This window comes from Curcuma longa, chromosome 4 (genome assembly GCF_044706935.1).
Source record: "Curcuma longa cultivar G26 ecotype Majalengka, Jawa Barat chromosome 4, ITB_CL_G26_1.1, whole genome shotgun sequence".
Classification (NCBI taxonomy): domain Eukaryota; kingdom Viridiplantae; phylum Streptophyta; class Magnoliopsida; order Zingiberales; family Zingiberaceae; genus Curcuma; species Curcuma longa.
The window spans coordinates 17,825,799-17,847,424 of NC_133864.1; the positions used below are offsets into that span (position 1 = coordinate 17,825,799).

The 21,626-nt window shown below is 37.2% G+C and overlaps 1 protein-coding gene across 2 annotated transcripts; it reads right to left on the reverse strand.

Moving 5' to 3' along the window:
- Nucleotides 1-6,126: 6,126 nt before the first annotated feature.
- Nucleotides 6,127-21,621, reverse strand: LOC141825990 (putative serine/threonine-protein kinase At1g54610). 2 transcript variants are annotated; one of them, XM_074713251.1, is made up of 8 exons: nucleotides 20,472-21,621; nucleotides 19,131-19,415; nucleotides 18,729-19,046; nucleotides 9,169-9,396; nucleotides 8,389-8,489; nucleotides 8,159-8,246; nucleotides 7,014-7,451; nucleotides 6,127-6,758 (listed from the first exon to the last, which is right to left on the reverse strand). In XM_074713251.1, the coding sequence occupies exons 1-8, from the start codon at nucleotides 20,961-20,963 to the stop codon at nucleotides 6,546-6,548; spliced, it is 2,163 nt and encodes a 720-aa protein (XP_074569352.1). In that variant the 5' UTR covers nucleotides 20,964-21,621; the 3' UTR covers nucleotides 6,127-6,545. The 2 variants fall into 2 exon arrangements, with proteins under 2 accessions (XP_074569352.1, XP_074569353.1); XM_074713252.1 differs by lacking the exon at nucleotides 6,127-6,758 and adding an exon at nucleotides 6,846-6,919.
- Nucleotides 21,622-21,626: the final 5 nt, after the last annotated feature.

Genomic DNA, 21,626 nt, shown 5'->3' on the forward strand with positions numbered 1-21,626 from the left:
GTCTAGATTAATCAAATGACTGAAATTTATCTACTGAAAGTCCTAGTCTTACATTTTGGTTCCATTGCAAAGGAGAAAAATGTTATATCAAGAAATTTCTATGCAGAGGAGTCAAAAGGATGACACATTATATCTCCTTCATGTACATGCTCATGATGCCACCTTATGTGGTTTGTTGTTGCGATATATGCATACAAGCGTTGAAGTCTAACAGTTAACGGAAAGTAATACATAACTTTCTATGCTACATTTTTCTTCTTCTTCCCTAATATATGACTATGCTGCCTATAATGAGGATGATTACACATTCTGCAGTCAATAAGTTCACTATCTTCATTCTAAAAGATCACGCAATCATTTATATAACAATCAATCTTTTCTACGTGCAAACGTAACTCTCTAACTAATTTCTTTGTACTGTAGAAATTATCAGTTATTATATTATCAACAGGGAGTAACTCTGACATCAATTGACAAATGTTATCATAACATCGTTTTGAGAAATGATGTTCTTCCTTGATATTCAATAGCCTTGCAATAACTCATAGTTGGGAATGACCCGAATGAATGTCTTTCCACACTTCACTTTCACTAGCCTTTAACATGTCATATAGTTTCTGAACTTTATGTGTTGATATTTCATCTATATTTGAATGATTAAGTGCATTCATCGCATCGTAAACCATTGATTGCATTGCATTGTTATTGGATGATGATTCCTCTCGAGCAATAGGGTCAGATGATGAAGCAACAGAAGGTCCAATTGGCTCAAACAAATAAATATCTCCATGACAATATCAATTGTAATAATTTGGAATAAAAATATTTTTACCTAGATGTACTTTCACAATATCCTCATCGCGGAAAGTTGTATTTATTAGGTCCTGTGTGAGCTAGAGGAGGGGGTGAATAACTCCGATCACTTTTTGTCTTGATCTTATTCTCGTCGTTTAAATACGCAACAAAAACTTTGATTTAAACGTGACTACACATGCACAACTTCTAGATTTTACTTAGTATCTGCCTCCTTGAGGCAACTAATCCAAGGGTCCACCCTGAGCTATCTACCTCCACTATGAACTCCTCTTTTTCGGATACCCTCCGAAGGCAGAGAAGCCTCTCACAAGCTTATTCTTACAAAAATACAATAATACAACAAGAAACAAGAATACAAATACAAATGAAAGTAAAAATATTTTTTCAAATAAGATCTTGCTTTAGATGTTTTCTTGTTGCTTGGAATAACCTCTTGTTGGTTTGGAAATGCAACACACTTTTTCCTCAAACCTCCAAGAACTGACCCTTTTCCTTCAAGTGAAAACTTACTTATACAGTTGCTGTCAGAGTTGATTTCCGCCTATCAGTTAACTGATATACTCTACCAGTCAGTTGATTTAGTCGGCGATCAAATAACAGCTTCTGAACCTTCTGAAATCTATCTGATTTTATCGATTTCAAATACCAATCGACTGTTTACTTTGATCAGTCGACTAATATCCTGATCAATTGACTGATTACCTCAATCAGTCAAATCGATTTACTTCTATTCGGTTTTAATCCAAATCAGTCGACTAATACACATAATCAATCAAATTGATTTGACTAAAAAGATACATCTCTGAACAAGCTTCATTTCGCACTAAAAATTGTCCTATTCTGATATCTGAGTCAAAAGTTATGACCTTCGAAAGTTTGTTATGTCGTTTCTGACTTCTTTTGCATGACATCCGACCATTCTTGACCTATCAAGATATCTCGTTGTTTAGCATATGGTCAATCTTGACCTGCTTGGACTTTATCGTTACCTGTCAAGATGTCACATTGTCTAGCATATGGTCAACCTTGACCTGCTAGGACTTTATCGTTGTCTGACATTTGATCAAATTTGACCTGCTAGGACTTCCTCATTTCCTAGTATTTGATTGACCTCAACCTACCAAGACTGTTGTTGTCTAGCATCTGATCAACCTTTACTTGCTATGACTTCAAATCACCAAATATCCAATCAATTTTGGCCCACTTGGAATTTCCTCTTGCCAACTTCCTTATTGGACTTCTGATCACTAAGTGCCTGGTTAACCTTGACTCCACTTGGACTTTCCATCTCGTGCTAAGTGTCTGGTCCTCCATGACCCATTTGGACTTTCTATCTCGTACCAAGTGTCTGATCCTCCATGAACCACTTGGACTTTCCACCATCAAGTATTCGGTCAACCTGGACCTACTTGACACCTAACCAACATATTGATCAAACATCAAAATCCAACTTGAGTCAAACTAAGCTTGGTCAACTTAGTCAACCTTGACCTGAGGTTGATTGCACCAACAGTATTTCTACATTTGCAATGATTATATGAGCAACATAACTTGCTACCATTCATATAGCTTAGATGACGCTTAACAAAGTTCACAAATCTTCAACTCCATCAAAATATTTATCAATGATAAATTCATTTTCTAACCTACTGTACATCCAAGTTTTATTTTTATATATTGTAGCCTAAAAAAATACATTTGCAATATTATTAAACATGTAAAACTAAACATGCATATAGTTAAAACTTAAACTTAACTTAATTAAATCATTAAACTCCAATATTATCAATAAATAATAAATAATTAATCATCATATACCTAAAATCGGTGCACAAAGAAGATTGTCTCTAAAAAATTTATGAACAAACAACATTATGAAGTGAGGGGTGCACAAACAACAATTGTTAAAAATACCAATCTAGGGTTCCACGCCCCCATGATCCTCCAGCCCAAGCTACATGATTTCTCGGCCAAGAATGAGGTTATTGTTGGACTACTGACCTCATTTCGATCTCGGGGTTAAGCTCATGGTCAAGGCTGAGGGCAGGTCTCAACTCGTGGTCAACCAAGCTAGCGGCCAAGGCTAAGGTCAGGGCTCATCTCACGATCGACCAAGTTGGTAGCAAGGATTGAGGTCAGTAGAGCCGTCAATTTGAATTGGGTCCGTCGGGTTGATTCGCCCTGCCAAACAATTTAAGCGGGTTGGGCTGAAATTTTATCAACCCATTTTAAGGTGTGTTCAAGTGAGCTGACCCGCCTAAGCCCGCGACCCACATGGGGTGTAGAACTGTCAAACGGACCAACCCATGGTAGGGCAGGCCAATCCACTAGAAACCCATCATATGGTAGGGCAGGGCGGGTCGCCCACCAACTTGGCGGGTTAAAAAATTTCCAACCCAACCCAACTTAAGGAGGGTTGCGTGTTAAGCGGGTCAACCCACGGGCCTATCAAAAAATAAAAATATAAAAAATATTAAAAATTTTAAGTTTGAATTGTAGTTTAAACGGATCAAGTTGAAATTTTTAAGTTTGGATTACGATTTAGACGGATTAAACCCACTAATTCATTGAATTTTTTTCTTTAATTTTAAATTTTGAAGAAAAAATAAATTTTCTCAATCCACGGGCCAACCTATTTGGGTCGCGGGCCTAGGCGGGTCGATTCACCTGAATCCACCTTTAAATGAGTTAATAAAATTTTAACCCAACCCACTTAAATTGTTCGGCAGGGCAGGCCAACCCGATGGGCCTAACCCAAATTGACGGCTTTATGGGGTGGCCCGTGGCGGACTTGGGTTGGCCCATAGGTTGAGAAAACTTTTTTTTTCTTTTAAAATTTAAAATTAAAGTAGAAAACTCAATGGACTAGTGGGTTTGACTCATCTAAATCGCAATCTAAATTTAAAAATTTTAATTTGACCCGTTTAAACTATAATCCAAACTTAAAAATTTTAATATTTTCTATATTTTTTATTTTTTGACAGACCTATGGGTTGACCCGTCTAACTCGTAACCCGCTTTGAGTTAGGTTGGGTTAGAGATTTTCCAACCCGTCAAGTTGATGGACCGCCCCACTCTGCCCTGTCATATGACGAGTTTCTGGTGAGTTGGTCTGTCCCGCCATAGGTTTGCTCGTTTGACAGCTCTAGAGGCCGAGTCTCACGGCCAGCCAAGCTTACGACCCAGGCTGAGAGTGGGCCTCAGCTCGCATGTAGCCAAGCTGGCGGCCAGGGCTGATGTCGAGCCCTCAGCTCATGGCCAGTGTTTTAAAAGGCGAAGGCGTTGGGCGAGGCGTTTACCATCTGCCCACACGGTGCGAAAGCCCCGAGGCGTCGGGCGTAAGCCCCATAAATTTTGATATATATTATAAAACATATTTTAAAAATATAAATAGATATAATAAAATTAAGAAAAATTATATATACACAAAACTACCATTATACAATTTCAAATAATAATTTAATAAACATAATTTTTCAAAATTAGTCACCTAAAAAAGCAAATAATCCTAAATTAATTCTAAGTGGAAATAAATCCCAACCTAAATTAGTAAGTTAAACCCTAAATTTTTTATTTATTTGCTGAATTAATTTAAATTTTTTTACAAGGAATGAAGAATTTTTATAAAAATGATCACAAATAGGAATCGAACCCGCAGCCTTCTGTCCAAATCTGACGCACTAACCAACTGCGCTACACAATCTTGTTAATAATTTGTTTAATTATTTATTTTAAGACCTTGGAACGCCCTATTCCATTGCCCAAGGGCAGTATTGGAACGCCTCGCCCCAAGGCTCGCCGCGGGGCGCGCCTCCAAAACGCCTTTTAAAACACTGCAGTCATGGCTCAGCTCGCCCTAGCCAAGGCCAAGGCCGCACTGGAGATAGGATCGGGGTTGACAGACGGGATGAGAGGAGAGGGAAGGGGAGAGGAGAGTACCGACGAGACGTGTGCCGGAGATTGGAGAGGAGAGGAGGTGTGTGTCAAAGATCGGAGAGGAGAGGAGAGGAAGGCTGGAGATTAAAAAAGAGAGGTTAAAAGATTGGCTAGGAAAAAAAAGGAACGAAATTTTAAAATCATAAAAAAAATAATGACGGAATTTAATTCTGTTGTTAAAATAATGATAGATTTAAATTTTCATTACTAAATTTTTATCGCTAAAATAGTGATGAAATTAAATTTTTAATATAAAAATCTTAAAATAATGATAAATTTAAATTTTGATGACGAAAATTTAATTTCAGTACTATTTAAGATTAAGATTATTCTTGCAGAGCCAATCCAATGCACCATACTAGGAAGGCCACAATTTTAAGTGCCAACTTTTATTTCGGCTCATTTTAATAATTAATTTTTTTATTCATTTGAAATTAAAAATTTTGATTAATTAAATACTCTAAAATTCTCTATTTGAAAATGTAAATTTTAATCAATTTCCTGTTCAATTTCCATTTTTTCCCCCCACGAAATTCACTTAGAATCAATCAATCAATTTTCCAAGAGAAAGAAGCTTCAACCTTCGTCATCTGAAATCTTCTTGCGTTTCCAATTCTCGTATCAAATGCAGGAATTCTGAGTCATTACAATTGACTTCGAAATGGCAGAGAATTAATTCTTCGATCTGGTCCAAGCAAATTTCACATACATGAAGAAGGAGTTTATTCATCCCCGGAGTATAGTTGAATTGCTTTGTATGAGACAGACGTGTTGAAGTGGACAAAAGTGAAAATTCAGCGAAGTCAAAATAATGTCCTCCCGTATTAACCAACTGCAGCTTCTCGATTTATCTCCTCATAGATGATCGTAAAGCCGATCATATAGAACCGCAGGGGTAGCGGATTCCAACAAAGAAGGAGCTTTCAGGATCTATGGAAATTAAGACACCAATGCTCCGTGCGTGAATCTCAACTTTTCTCATCTTCAAGCTCCTGTCCGTATTTTAAATCAACGCCCGCTGCTTGCTTAACGCATGAAAAGGAAGCCAAGACTCTACTAAATCACATAAAACTATTGAAAAAAGAAGAAGAAAAATGGTAGTGTTACAAAAGATTACAATGATACTCAAAATGAGGAAGACCTTTAATGACTTCATCATGTCTATTCACGATGGTAGAGGGACAAGTTAGGAGTTGCTGCTGCGAAGAACACTGAGGAGAATGTGCAGAGGTGCTGTCTCAACAGCTCGATCCAGTCACATAAAAGTAGTATTTCCATTGTCCTGTTTGGTAAAACATTTCTGATCTTTTGTACACGCCAATTTGCAGAGTTTTCTCTGACTTCTTGATTCATTGCAAACAAAATGAAATTCAATAAATACAAATTTTACTTTTAATTGATGTTACATATTTGGTTTCAGTATCCAAGCCTCTCCCAAAATACCATATCTTCTGTACTTGTACATCCACACAAAATGTATTTCTGTTTAAAAAAAGAGAACTTTTTTCCTGGAAGTTATTTAGGAAGAGCTAAATTGCCTGTATCATATACACTTGATGTCTCATCTATGGTTTTGGTAGCTAATAAGTGATTCTGAGTCAAGCTAAAATTCCTGTCAAAAGGAAAAGCTGTAGGTAGCAAACATTTGGGAACCTGTGCTTCAAACCCTTTCATTTACATTTGAAGCTTTGGTTTGCATTGGATAGTTGGACCTTCATGAGGATTGACAAAACTTTGTGTTCCAATGTGGTCGTTTCATTGAGGAGAACAGGAAATGTGAGTTTCTGAATTGCCTAATGATCTGGCCTGCTGTTCCTACCGGCATAGGGTAGGGACTCGAATTGGGGGCCCTGGCCATAGTTCTTTGGTTTGAGTCTATCATGGCGGGCTCTGCGTACAGCCTGCTGGATTTGGCGCTCATGTTCTCTGAGGACCTCTTCAAAGTTTCCACCTGCAGGCATAAGAGGTCCAGAATAGTGATCCTGATTCTTCTTATTTCCATGACCCTGAAAAGCATCGCGGTAGACACGAAATTTAAATGATGCATAGTTCAGAAGGGATATAAGAGGAAAACTGAACAAATACTAGATTCACCAGTTGAGATTTTGTTAAAGATCACGGGCAAGAGTGATTGTTTCATCTATTTTTGAGTTACAAGTTTGAAATTCTAAAACAAACAGAGCAAAGAGTTCCAATTTATTTTTGGAAAAAGAATAAAGGATTCACTATTGAGCCACTTTTGCGATTGTATTAGAACTTACAGTAGTTGATTCCTTGTATTGTAGTTTGTCTTCCTTTTTTTGGGAGTAGGAAGGCCCATTCAGCAGGTGGTGAGTCCATTTTTGCCGACTGGATGAATCAGAGACATCAAGATGGCTGTACTTGGAGCTAACTTGGTTCACTGGAAGATGTGTGTATTTGTTGCTCCGGTTGCGATCCAACCTTTCGGTATTGCTTCTAGCAACCACCAGACCAGAGGTTGTGGGAAAGTCTCCAGCTCTGCCTATATGTGTGTCCATTTCTATACCAGTGGGCAATCCTGTTGTCGACAAACGACCAGAGTATCTCAAAGGACCACCATAAGGAAAGCCATTCTCGACATTTCTTGTAGGAAGATCCATAGCGAGACCTTGCAATGCCTCCTTTGTTGGCTTATACTTGTCACTGCTAGTTCTGGCATTTCCATTTATCTTGCGCGTCTGCATAGATTGCCATCACCACGATACATGTAAATTAAGAAAAAGAATTAGGGGTTCACTTAGGAAATTGAGTGGTTTACTGGTGAAAGACAATAAATTGAGGAACAATGATGAGAGAGATCAAGTAAGAGTTGATTGGATTTTTATTTGTTTCTTTGGAGGTGCAATCTTCAGGCAGGGAGCCATACAAAAAGATGAGATTTTAATCACAGTTAATATTAAATAGTATAACCTCAAAATGGCCAATCTATATTTGCTTGATTATAGCCACAACATTTCCCCTTAATTCTAAATAACATTGATCAACAGCTAGCCATTCTACTAATATTTCTCCTCTTTTTGTTCTTCTTCGACTTTTGTTTTATACGAATAAGGTCATATAGTCATTCACTTTTGCTTCGAGAAAAGAAAAAGAAAAATCATATGCATGCATTGTTGCCTGAACATGGCTGAATAAAATAGTTGCCAATTGGTGAAGAATTTTTATACATGAAAATTAGTGAAATCTGTACTGTAATTTGAAAAGTGATCCACAAGAAGCTAGAATAAAAAAATCTTGCTTCAATGAGCATATAAAACCGAAAACTCGTCTATGGTGCAATCATTTGTTTCTTATACACAGGCGGGATGAGCATCAAGAGCCCTAAATTTTGAAGTGTTTTCCTATTAAAGAGCATAAGCAACAAAACATAAACCAGGCACGATACCTGTGACTCCATGTTTCCGTGAGAAATAGGCATTTGTTTTGTGCTTCCTTGCATAATACGATGGACTTCCATAGCTGCTTCTCGTTGTCTGATATCAAAGATAATGTTTGTTATCAGCTGGAAAAGCAGGGAAATTCAGATTATGGAGCATATGAAGGCTTGTTTACTTATTTCTAATTTTATCAGAACCAAATGCATTGTTACTTTTCGGCAGTCAATAAGAATCTCACCTTCTAGCTTCCTCATTTCGAAGTTTAGCATCATATTCCTTGGATGGAGGGTATTTCGGTAGACTTGAAGGATCACAGGGAAAAGGCTTTGTAGTGAAGAACTGAAAAGAGAACCAACTAAATGTCAGCTCTATGAGATTAGGATTTCAAAGAACTGGGAATTAGGAATTATCAGAACGCTGTTAATTTCTATTATGACCTAAAAAATTTGAAAGAAATATGTGTTATAAACAAAGTAAAAAAGATGTTAAAACATTTCAGAATCAACACTAATTCTATGGTGAAATGCCATTGATTATGCATGATCCTCCAACAGAGGAGTCATAATTTAGTATCGGGATTAGCTCAATAGACAATGCCACTCAACAAATTCACCCGGCAGGAGTTCTACAATTCTATGTTTAGAACTACATATGAAATATGCTCAAAATTCACACCTTGTTCAGCATTGAATTGAACTAGTTAGAGTATACTTGAAAGGAAGTGAGGAACTAAATAATGTGCTAGACCATGTAAATAAGTTAATGTGACAAATTTCATTTGAGTTTCAGAGCCAAGTGAATTCATTGTTAAAACAGTACATGAATCATCCAAACGCTATACAAGGTAAAAAAGACAGCATTCATCATCTGTCAGCGAAAAGCAATATCTACCAAAAGACAATGTAAAATAAAGAAAAAAAAACAGTAGATTTTAGGGTCAAAAACCTACAAGAGCAAGTAAAAATACATAATGATGAAAAAAAATGTAGAAAGTAGAACTTGAAAACAATAATCTTACTTCACTCTTGAGGGCATAAGCTGCAGTTCCACGGTCTGCTGGATCTACTGAAAGTAGATGATCAAGAAGATCTAAAGCAACAGAGGGGAAATCTTTAAAAGTCTCCCTAACACGCCGTGGGTATGGTTGTTGGGGCTTAAAAGAGGTAGCATGAGGTAACTTTGAGGTCCTCCAGTACTCCTCAGAAGGTGAGCCACACAATTTGAATATCTTGTGCAATTGCTCCACCTATAGATCAAGAATAACCAATGTTTTGATGCCATTGCAATACATCACAAGTAATCAAATTATAGCTAGCAAAAGCTTAAAAAACACAACCTTCTTTAAATATTTTTACTCATAGTAACACACAGATCTAGTTTCTGATTTTCACTAAAAAAGAAACTTCATACCACAGATTAAAACTCATAAATTTAGTAATTAAATATTTAATTAGATATTTGATTTTCGAAGAAGGATTGAAAGTGCAATATAGTTCTTCCTTTTATTCACTCTACCCAATGGAAGCCCTTTGCCAACTGACCTGGGCTTTTTTAATCACATAAAAGAATATTAGAACTTAAGGTATGGTGTGCTTTGTACCACGTACCATGGAGTAATACTTGGAATGTATCATCATACCATACTTGACTAAATTATGACATTCGGATGAATAGCTTTGACTGGCATGATTACTTTAGTCCAGTAAAATGACAATTGCATTCCAAGTTCTGAAACCAGTATTGGCACTCTATCTTTAAAGAGGAAAATAGATCATTATCCCTACAAGGATGCATGAAAAGAAAAGGATCACTTGCCTTTTATTGTATTAAATCTTAATTATTATGTTTGACTAAATTGTGACATTTGGATGGAACAACTCCGACTGGCATAATTACTAGTCCAGTAAAATGACAATTTCAATTCCAAGTTCTAAGATCAGTATAGCCACTCTATCTTTAGGGAGGAAAAATACTTCATTATCCCTACAAGGGTGCACCCAAAAAGTGAAAAGGATCACTTGCCTCTTATTGTATTAAATATTTTTTCTTCCATTTTATTTGGATCTACCATATCATAATTGGATATAGCTTTTATGTGAACCTGCATCGTTGTTGTGCAACTCACCAAAGCACAACTTCTACCTGCCAAGCACCTTAATCTAGGCAACCTAATGCACTGAATGAGTTAGTGGCCCCTCAGAGTTGCCGAGTGAAGCAAAGGATTGGCTAGTGATGGGCAAGGAAACTTCTTAGTCCCAATTGCCAAGTTGGGAGCTCTCAATAGGCTTTATATGCAGTGGAAATCTCCAACCAATGGCAAGGAATTTTAAATAGTGGAGTTAGCCCTTTGGCAATATTGTATCAGAGCTAACCCACTAGTTCATATGGCATGAGGCCTTGGTGGATTGCCAATTAAGCCCAACCACAGTTAAGCTGCGATTTAGGGTGGGGAAGAATCAAAGATTTATACAGATATGAGTTGATGTGGATTTATATCATTGTTGGGTTATGTCTCAAACAAGGCACATTGATTTTACTTGTCAGGTGCCCAAGTCCAAATACTTTAGATGCACCAATTAAGGGAATGCCAAAAAAATTACCAAGTATGGTACATGGTTTGCTTGTTGTGGGAAGGGCAGTCCATTGTCTCACATGGCCAAGTTGGATGATCTTAGTAGGTTTATAAATGAAAAAAAAATGTCATGAACAAAATCAATACTTGATTTGATAAGATTCGTTAATGCTCATTTAACATAAAGTAGATTCAACAAGCTTGAACACTAGTGGGTTCCACTTGTTAATGTTTATAAATAAAACTCGTGAATAATCCATGATCAAATTTATTTAAAAACTTGTCTAAGCCTCCATTTTTATCTTATTTCTTTAGTTTTTTATTAAAGATTCAAAGAATATTACACACACATACACATATATAATACTATTTGTGTTGAATTTTGTAGCTCCAAATTCAGCACAATATGTTAAATTAATATAAATTTCATTTATTGAATTGATGTTTTAACTAAATTATAACAGTTGCCTTACCTCTAGTTGAGCTCCTCAAAAGCTTGAGCTCGAGTGGAGCTTGATAAGCCTTTTATTAGATGAGCTCAACAAGCTTGAACACACATATATATTTATAATCTACTTATGTTTGTTATTTTTGGTATCTTACAAATTTGCAACATCAAATTCACTACAATATGTTAAATTAATATAAATTTCATTAATTGGACTGATGTTTTAACTAAATTATAAAGACCACCTTACCTCTAGTTGGACTTGTCAAAAGCTTGAACTCGGGTGGAGATTGATAAGCTTTTAATTAAACAAGCTCAATAAGCTTGAACATGCCTTATAAGCTTTAATAAGATAAACAACCAAGCTCAAACACAATCAAGCTCAATTGAACTAAGCTTGTTTACTGACGCGGGACGAGATAGCGATTATCCTGCGAGCAATATTGATTCCGTTGGTTCGACTGTCGGAAACAATCTTCTAAAATCTATTGATTCGAAAGATTAACAAGAGATAGGAAAATAAAAGACATTTGCCAAAAAATATTATTAAACCAAAACTTCTTTCCTTAAACATTAACTCATAAGATGTTATATAGACTCAAATCCTAAAAAAATCCTAATAAAAAAAACTTTCTTAACAGACTCGAAATCCTAAAAAATCTAAACGGACTTAAATCCTCAAATATAAAATCCTAAGACAAATGCTTAACAGACTCGAAATCCTAAAGATCCTAAACGGACTTAAAATTCTCAAATAGAAATTTTCAAAACTACTCTAAATACCAAAAATTTTTAAAATTACTAAAAATAAAAATTACCAAAATTAGTAATAAAAATCTTCGAATCCTTCTGTATCAGTTGTCCCAGGTTGAAAGAACTCGTCCTCAATTTTAAAATAGCATCAGGTGATCGTCCAGGAGAAAGATCCTCTGACATCAATTCGGTAGCATCCACCGTCATCTCCACTGTCATCGCGTCTGCTACTTGTCGCAACTTCCAGATAGGCAAAGCGTCCTGCTCTGATCACTACAACGACCCACGACCACAAGCTCGAACTCCGCATACAGTGACGCACAATGAGCACTGCCACCATGCATGCAATCATAGCGCTCACCACCGTCTTTGTCACCGCCACCTTCCCCATGATTACTAGAGTCGGGCCTAGCAGATCCAATGAGCCGCTACCCACCTCCCAAGTAACACAACGACCAAGGCTTAGAGCTCCGCGTTCCAAGATCTTTCCGCAGGATCTCAAAAAAGAAATTGGAATAGCTACAGTAATTAAAACTCGCAAATTAGTTGACATGTAATTTAAGATTGACAAGACATATGTACTGAAGAGGGCGATATTGTTGAAGTGACAGTTGGCTTCCCTTGATTTCCTTCTTCCATAAGAATGTCTTTATTCAAATCATAATCATCTACTGTTTCTTTGGTGAAACCTCTATTTGCATTTGCTCATATCCTTCTAATACAACCAAAGTATCTATATTTTCTATATTCTTGGATAAATTTATTTGATGTAACATCATGTTTGTTGAAGTTAAATCATCTGAATGGTTAATAAAATTTTGGACAAGGCTTTGTGCTTTCTTTGAAGGAGAAACCTCCTATGCAGTGGAACCGTCGGCGCATCCGAAACCATTGACAAGGGCTTGATTGAGCAACCTGCCAACATCGACGCCGAGAATTGGGTCATTGACTATTTCATCAACAACTTCATCCTCGTCGTATGTTGGCTCGCCAGTTGACTCGATCTCATTCGTCATGTTGAATAAATTGGGGCGTCAGGTCAATGCAAGGCGAAATGATGGAGACTGGGGTTTCGTCAATAGATGAATCAGGTTGTCAATTGTCATCGGACAAAGTGGGCTTTTGGTCTTCGATCAACGCTTCGTCTAGGTCTATCTTCTCTTCGTCAACATCGTCATAAACTGGATTAACAAATATTTCGATCTTGTCATCATCTTCGCTGCCTCCTGTGATTGGACGATCGAGAGAGTAGGACTGATCATCCTCGATGTTGTCGAGGTTCGCATCTTCATGGTTGTCTTCGTCGCCGTAAGAGGAAAGGGGATGTAGAGGCGCTATGGAGCCGACGTTCTCTTGAAGTTGTAGGTGGCGAGGTGGTTGATTTTAAATCCCTCAATCAACTGGTAAAACTCCTTCGTGTAATCATCGACCGATCTTGCATTCTGCCTCAACTCCTGATGTAGTTGAAACATAGTCTGAGTGTAGCCGAAAGAAAGAAAGTGACTCTTCATCTTCATGTTTCATCCTCTCCCAATCAATAATCTTGACTTTTCCCTGTCTGTCTCGTAAGCATCGCAATTGCTGCCACCATGTTGATGCTCGGCCGGTAAGTTTGATGACGACCAATTTGACTTTTACACGATCAAGCACTTCCTCATAATAAAAAATTATCTCCACTTCGTTAAGTCAATTAACAAATTCCTTAGTCCTAGAAAATTTAAGAAGATCAACTAAAAATACAATATCTTTATACCGCTTCTTTCGAACATAGCTTTCGCGATTGTGATAGGAATTTTTAAAAGTGAAAGAATTAGGATAAAAGAACTTACGATTCTTTAAATCTTGCACCGTTAGACGTTGGAATCACTTTGTAACTTGTCTCTGTAGATCAAGAATCTCATCTTGAGTGTTACGATCACAATGTAAGACTTCCTCAGCTAAAACCTGTCTATCACGATCATAATCACGACCACGACGACGATTCATCGGATCTGAGAGCTCTAATATCAACTGATACGGGACAAGATAGCGATTATTCTGCGGACAATATTGATTCCGTTGGTTCAACTGCGAACGTTAGAAATAATCTTCTAAAACCTATTGATTCGAAAGAAAAACAAGAGATAGGGAAACAAACGACACTGTCGAAAAATATTATTAAATCAAAATTTCTTTCCTTAAACATCAACTCATAAGATATTATATAGACCAAACCCCAAAAAAATCCTAATAAAAAGAAAAAATTTCTTAACAGACTTAAAATCCTAAAAAATCTAAACGGACTTAAAATCCTCAAATATAAAATCCTAGGACAAATTCTTGATAGACTCGAAATCCTAAAAATCTTAAACGGATTTAAAATCCTCAAATAGAAATTTTCAAAACTACTCTAAATAGCAAAAACTCCAAAAATTACTAAAAATAAAAATTATCAAAATTAGTAATAAAAATCTTCGAATCCTCCTGCATCATTTACCTTCCTATTCTAATCATGGTTCTACCTATGTTACTTGGACATAGTTATGAGTACGACATGGATGTGGATCTAATTGGGTTACTACATCCTTTTGGGAGGTAAATAGATTTTTTAGAAAAGAAAGAAGCAAAGTGTTGTGGCTAAATCGAGTGTATAGGTATAGTATAAAGCTACGGCCTAGCTACATTTGAACTTATTTGGGTTAGTCAACTATTAGATGAGTTACGATATGCTCCTAAAGAACAAATGAATTGTATTGTGACAACCAAACTGCCATCCACATAACTTAAACTTCTGATCTAGTGTTCCAAGAGAGAACAAAACACGTAAAGATTGATTGTCATTTTGTAGAGAGAAAGTGCAGTTCAACAAAATTGTTACATTATTTATGAGCTCTAATGATCAACTAGCTAACTTGTTCACTAAATCTTTTAAGAGCTCCTAAAATTGAGCATCTCCGTAGCAAGTTGCAGTTGCACAGTATCTCTGCACCGACTTGAAGAGTGTTATGGACTGATTTATAAGTAGTGTATATTACAAGGGTTATATATAACATTATGTTGATGAATAATATATATATATATATATATATATATATATATATATATATATATATAAAACTATGAAGACTCCACTACTTCTCTGACAGCTCCCTTATTAACAATGAAGGTAGGACTTCTATGTCTAGAGGTGGATCTTTGTATGGCTTGTAAGGCTAATAATTGTGTTATATGCATTTTGCATTCTTCTGTTTCTCAATTTGTATAAGTTAAGTCTTGTGCTTTAATAGTGAGATCTGGATTTATAATATTTAGTTTACAATATACTTTGTCTTTATCCCAATACTTAGTAGGGTTTTCTCCTATAATTTCTAATTTCTCTAGTCTGGAGAGAAAATGCTCTAGATCTTCCTGTGTGGTTAGTAAATGCAACAGATAAGAGGGCTTAAGGTAGTCTGTAGGTATCTCATGGTCATCATCACTATTGCTGTCAATATTTGGGCTTATACAGCCAAGTACGTCTAGTTTTCCTGTAGGTATGTCAAAGAATAAGAACAAGAGGAATCTTTATCGGGGCAAGAGCATTTTGGTAGTTGTTGTATCTGGTCACATGGAGTTGGATCACGTGGAGCCGGGGTATCACCACGCTTTCGCACGCGAGCAAGATAATCCGAAACAATAGGAGAAATTACAGGGGAAGAAAAAAAAAGAGCATAGTCTTTCGTGAGAAGTAAAGCGCGATCAACGGCAATAAGGAAATTCAGACCAAGAATCAGATGGATATTAGGATGATTGAGAGGTTTAACCCAAAGTTTGGGTAAAGATAACGGAGTACTATAGCTGTCGCAATTGGTGTAAAATCTAAGGTGTGTGTTGGTAACGATAATATTTCTGTGGAATATTTCTGTGTAATATTTCTGTGCCATTCATTTTTCTGTGCCATAATTTTTCTGTGCTAAATTTTTCTTAAAAATATGGTTATGGTTGTGTATGTCAAACTAGTTGGTGATAGTAGAAGTGCTGCTAGGTAAACAATAGTTCTTTCCTTCTTCTTTTCTTCTTCCAGTGAGCCTCACCTGTAAGAACCCTTAAGGAAATTATGCCCCGACTTTGGGTAGGTCTTATGGCGTTAGCCTTGCCTTACCTTAGCCAGCACAGGTCTTACTAGTCCTGGTTCTTTCAGTTACTGTTCAGTGAACAGAAAAGGACTGAGGAAACAAAAGAAAGAAGCAAGGAAGAAAGCTTATTGTTTACCTAGCCAATGTTTTAGCCAGTCATGGTAAGTGTAGTAGTTATTAACAAGTAATGGAACACACCAAGTACTTAATATTAAACAGAACTTTTTACATAGAAAATTACATAAACTGAGTTGAACTGAAAACCAAAAGCTAAAACTTACAAGCACACAGCACACTGAAGAGTACAAGGAAGGCTGAGGGAAGTAGTTTTCTTCGATGCTCTCAATGCATCAGGAAGATAGGTATTTATAGGCTAATATTTCTTCATGGCTAAGGAAGAATCTCTTAGTGGAGTAGCTTACTAGCTTAGAGCTTAGTTGTGTCAGAGAAGTAGTGGAGTCTTCATAGTTGTTCTTATCTTCTAGCTGAGTGGAGACGGTCGTCACTGCTGTTGTCATGGTTGTTGAGTGGATGTTGTCGTCATAGGTGACGTCATGTTTCCATTATGTTGTCCAAATTAGCTTCTTATGTTGGGTTGAATGAACCTGGACTTGGAGGTTGGAGAGGTGGAGTGGGCAGCCGTGTTGAAGCCATATGGCTACGGGCTAAGTATGCATTAGCCACTAGTACAAAACTTGCTAATTTACGGGAAATCCAATGATCATACTTTTTCCTGTATTTCTCATATACAGCTTCATGTTTTGTATGGATTGGAAAGGGAAAATAGGCTGTTCCCATTTCCTGAGGCGAGTAAATTTTTTCAATAAAAGATTCCCCAGCTAAAATGTAATCTTTTGGTGTATAATCCCGATCCCAGTACCATTGATTACCAAGTACTGCTGATCGTCATTCTATTAGCTGTTCAGGAAATGTTGTTCTGGCCTTCCAATGAACGTCTGGATCAGAGGGATAGTCTTCTTGTCCACAATGAAGACCGTTGACATCATTAACATCTATTTTAATCAGATGTTTGGCTGGTTCTATTTTGATATCTTGCCATTCGGGAGGTGTGCTGTCAAGTGTTAGGATAACAAAAGTTTCCTATCTACAGATTACTTCTGATATTTTAGGGTCATACTTTGTTTTTTTTCTTTAGTAAAACTCCTCCCCATCCAAGTTCACTTCCGTCTGTTTCAATGACTAAATAGTCTGTATCTAATGGTAATGTTAAAGTGGGTATTTGTTTTACCATGGTTTTTATTTGTTGAACTAACAGAATATCTTGCTGTTTGAAATACTAAAAGAAATAGGAAACTTTTGTTATCCTAACACTTGACAGCACACCTCCCGAATGGCAAGATATCAAAATAGAACCAGACAAACATCTGATTAAAATAGATGTTAATGATGTCAATGGTCTTCATTGTGGACAAGAAGACTATCCCTCTGATCCAGACGTTCATTGGAAGGCCAGAACAACACTTCCTCAATAGCTAATAGAATAGCAATCAGCAGTACTTGGTAATCAATGGTACTGGGATCGGGATTATACACCAAAAGATTACATTTTAGCTGGGGAATCTTTTACTGAAAAAATTTACTGGCCTCAGGAAATGGGAACAGCCTATTTTCCCTTTCCAATCCATACAAAACATGAAGTTGTATGTGAGAAATATAGGAAAAAGTATGATCATTGGATTTCCCGTAAATTAGCAAGTTCTGTACTAGTGGCTAATGCATACTTAGCCTATAGCCATATGGCTTCAACACGGCTGCCCACTCCACCTCTCCAACCTTCAACTCCAGGTTCATTCAACCCAACAGAAGAAGCTAATTTGGACAACATAATGGAAACATGATGTCACCCATGACGACAACATCCACTCAACAACCATGACAACAGCAGTGACGACCGTCTCCACTCAGCTAGAAGATAAGAACAACTATGAAGACTCCACTACTTCTCTGACACAACTAAGCTCTAAGCTAGTAAGCTACTCCACTAAGAGATTCTTCCTTAGCCGTGAAGAAATATTAGCCTATAAATACCTATCTTCCTGATGCATTGAGAGCATCGAAGAAAACTACTTCCCTCAGCCTTCCTTGTACTCTTCAGTGTGCTTGTGTGCTTGTAAGTTTTAACTTTTGGTTTTCAATTCAGCTCAGTTTATGTAATTTTCTATGTAGAAAGTTCTGTTTAATATTAAGTACTTGGTGTGTTCCATTACTTGTTAATAACTACTACACTTACCATGACTGGCTAAAACACTGGCTAGGTAAACAATAAGCTTTCTTCCTTGCTTCTTTCTTTTGTTTCCTCAGTCCTTTTCTGTTCACTGAACAGTAACTGAAAGAACCAGGACTAGTAAGACCTGTGTTGGCTAAGATAAGGCAAGGATAACGCCATAAGACCTACCCAAAGCCGGGGCATAGTTTCCTTAAGGGTTCTTACAGGTGAGGCTCACTGGAAGAAGAAAAGAAGAAGAAAGGAAGGAAAGAACTATTGTTTACCTAGCAGCATTTTATATATATAGGTAGAAGAGACTACCTAGAGTGTATCCCAAAATCTTCCCTTCTTTAGCAACCAAAATGGAAGACTACAGTCTTCAACTAAATTAGTTGCTTGTACAAAAGAATATGTTACAGTTTCTAAGCCTCGTCTCAATACATGAATATTGAAACTGAAAAGAGACACACGTCATAAGAGATACCTCAGTTCTTCCTGGCATAATAGGTCGTCCAGAAAGCAATTCAGCGAGAATGCAGCCTGCACTCCACATATCAACTGCAACACAATATTCTGTAGCACCCAACAAGAGTTCAGGAGGACGATACCACAGAGTTACCACACGGCTTGTTAAGTGTTGTTTGTGGTTGGGATTATAAATTGTAGCTAGTCCGAAGTCTGCAATTTTCAGGATCCCATTATTGTCAATCAAAAGATTTGCTCCTTTAATATCTCGATGCAAGACACAATGACTATGGCAATGCTCAAGCCCAGATAATAGTTGTTGCATATAGCATTTGACCTGTATATTATTGGTAGAGACAATTAATATAAAAATATCAAGAAAACCTCAAAATTAAATGTATAAAATAACAAAACCAAATACCTGTGGCTCTGTGAACTTGATACCGGGTGTTGCTACTAATCCAGCAAGATCATGTTCCATATATTCGAAAACAAGACACAAGTTAGACGACATTTTTGACGTAACTAGAGCTTCAAGCTTTACAACATTTGGATGATCAAGCCTCCTTAGAATATGTATTTCTCTTGCCATAAACCGTACACTTTCAGCATCTACATTAGCAAATCGTACTTTCTTAAGTGCCACAATTTTGCCTGTTTCAAGATCACGGGCTTTGTACACACTGCTATAAGTTCCTTGCCCAATCTGCAGATACAACAACATTGTCAGCATAACAACATTAACCATGCTAAGGACTCCATTGAGGTTCAAACTTGGACAAATCTATCTCCAAAGAGAATCTAGATCCAACTAAGCAGAGACTGCAGAAAAAAAAAACTATTTAAAATGACTTAAGCATCAAACAAGCTGAGAAGAACATATCATACAATTGCCATTTATTCAGGGAGATATGAATCCCCTACAGCTGTAGCAGTATAGCAACAAAAGCATATATGGTTCGCAAATTCACATACAATTATATATATTTTAATCATAGATGCCATACAACTATGATATCAATCTAAGAGATGCACATGCTGCTAAGAAAATACATTAGATAGATACCAAATGCATTAGAATGCTAATTTAGACCATTATTTTTAAAAGTGATTTTATGCATCAACGTACTGCTTATGAGTGCTTTATCAGTATTGCATATGTCAAAATATGGATGCGCAGTCACAGAGTTGCCTTTTTATATCGCGAAACTGAGAAATAAGGAGACCCCTTGACTACAAAGATGCTGAAGTATAAAGGAATAGCTATTTGATGATATAGGATACAGGTAAGTTTTTTTGCTCAAGTACTACATGGTTTTTGCATAATGGTTAAATTTAGAGACATTAACTATATAGTAAGAGTGGACTATTTCATAAATGTTCATTTTGATAAAATCTTATTTCAATTAATTTTTTATGGATATAATTTCCTTATAACAATCAGGTATACTTCAACATATGCTCCCGCAAAACTATGTTGTCACACGAACCTACATATATGTACAAATTTCACTTGCTTCATCCATATTTGTAACACCAAATTAACCATGCACAGCCAAGCCAGACAATAGTGCTTCAGTCACAGAACAACATAGATAACAGGAAATACAACTACAAGTTAAGATCAAGATTTATAGACAAAAAAAAAGAATAAAAGAAAACTAAAAACAACTAGCACACAAGAGAAACAGATAGGCAAGTTCCTTCATAAATGCAAACTAGCAACAGAGAAGAGTATGGTAGTGCTTAGACTACTGCCTACCTTGTTTAATTTCTCAAAGGTATCGGCTCTCCGAGGCAGCCACCCTTTTACTGCTTCCCCAGCAACAGCAGTGAGCCAAGAAGGCCAACCTGCTGCAGTGTGCTCCAATCTGAACCCATTTGGCACATGAGATATCACCATATTGTGCCCCACTGAAGTTGCATCAACAACCACTGAGTTCGGTTCTCCCATATTTGCACGAGCCTCCACGGTGTCCCCTCTCCGGTGAACAGCCCCCAATCCAATCGTCTCAACTGATGGAGACACCTTCTTCTCTCCAACAATCGCCAAAGGGGTAGGCGAAGTAGCAACATTTTCATGAGGCTTTGATATAAGCCTCGCTGTGCTCCCATCATTGCTAAATCCCGCATCGGCAACCCCAATCTCCTCCCTCCTTGAAGAAGAAACCAATCTACCCGAGGCCTTCCGCTTAGGCCTCTGAGACTCCCCGTCGTCATTTCCCCTGGTTGCTTTGGAGGAAACACAGCCCATAAGAACGTCTGCCTCCCTCAACTTAATCCCTAGAGCGTAGTACTTGTTGCATTGAACTCGAGAAAGGCGCCTCCTTTTGCACCGAATTGCACTGAAAACTCTTTTAAAACCTTCTCGTCAGCCACTATGGAGCAGAAGTAACCCGAGACCAAAGAAACAAGCGATGGAAGCTCCAAAAGTTCTTCCAAACGCCCAATGATTTCAGATATAATTCAGAAACAATAGCAATTAAGCAGCGATTCAAGACCCTAAACCCGTAAAGCCTCCATCAAAAGCAACCAATTGGAGAAATCAATCATCGATAAATATGGTTCCTCTTCAGTCACCGGCACATGCAGAACCCCAACTCGATGAATTCCAAACAAGATGCAATCTTCGCGCAGCAGCCCGAGAATCAGCTATGCTCCGTCGATTAGGAAATTTCGAGTCAAAATCCCTAATTTTTCGCAGCCTCTGATTCTCCCTTCGCCAAAGGTGGAAACACAACAGGAAACGACGAAGCGAAGAAAGAAAATCCCGAAATTAGTACAATATCACCCAGCTGATCAAATATTTCCACCACAAGCAATTATCAACATGGAAGAACCAATAGATCAAGACTAAGCGTCAGACTTTGCAATCAAGACGACGACTAGAGACCGGGCAAAAGGAGAGGCAATTGAA

What these genes read in the sequence shown, in the direction of transcription:
- LOC141825990 (XM_074713251.1), bottom strand. Translation starts at nt 20,963, where the DNA reads ATGGGCTGTGTTTCCTCCAAAGCAACCAGGGGAAATGACGACGGGGAG. An exon ending in CTTATGCCCTCAAGAGTGAA is followed by an intron (nt 8,490 to 9,168) that starts GTAAGATTATTG and finishes TTCTCTTTTCAG; the next exon opens with TTCTTCACTACAAAGCCTTT. An exon ending in ACGGAAACATGGAGTCACAG is followed by an intron (nt 7,452 to 8,158) that starts GTATCGTGCCTG and finishes CAATCTATGCAG; the next exon opens with ACGCGCAAGATAAATGGAAA.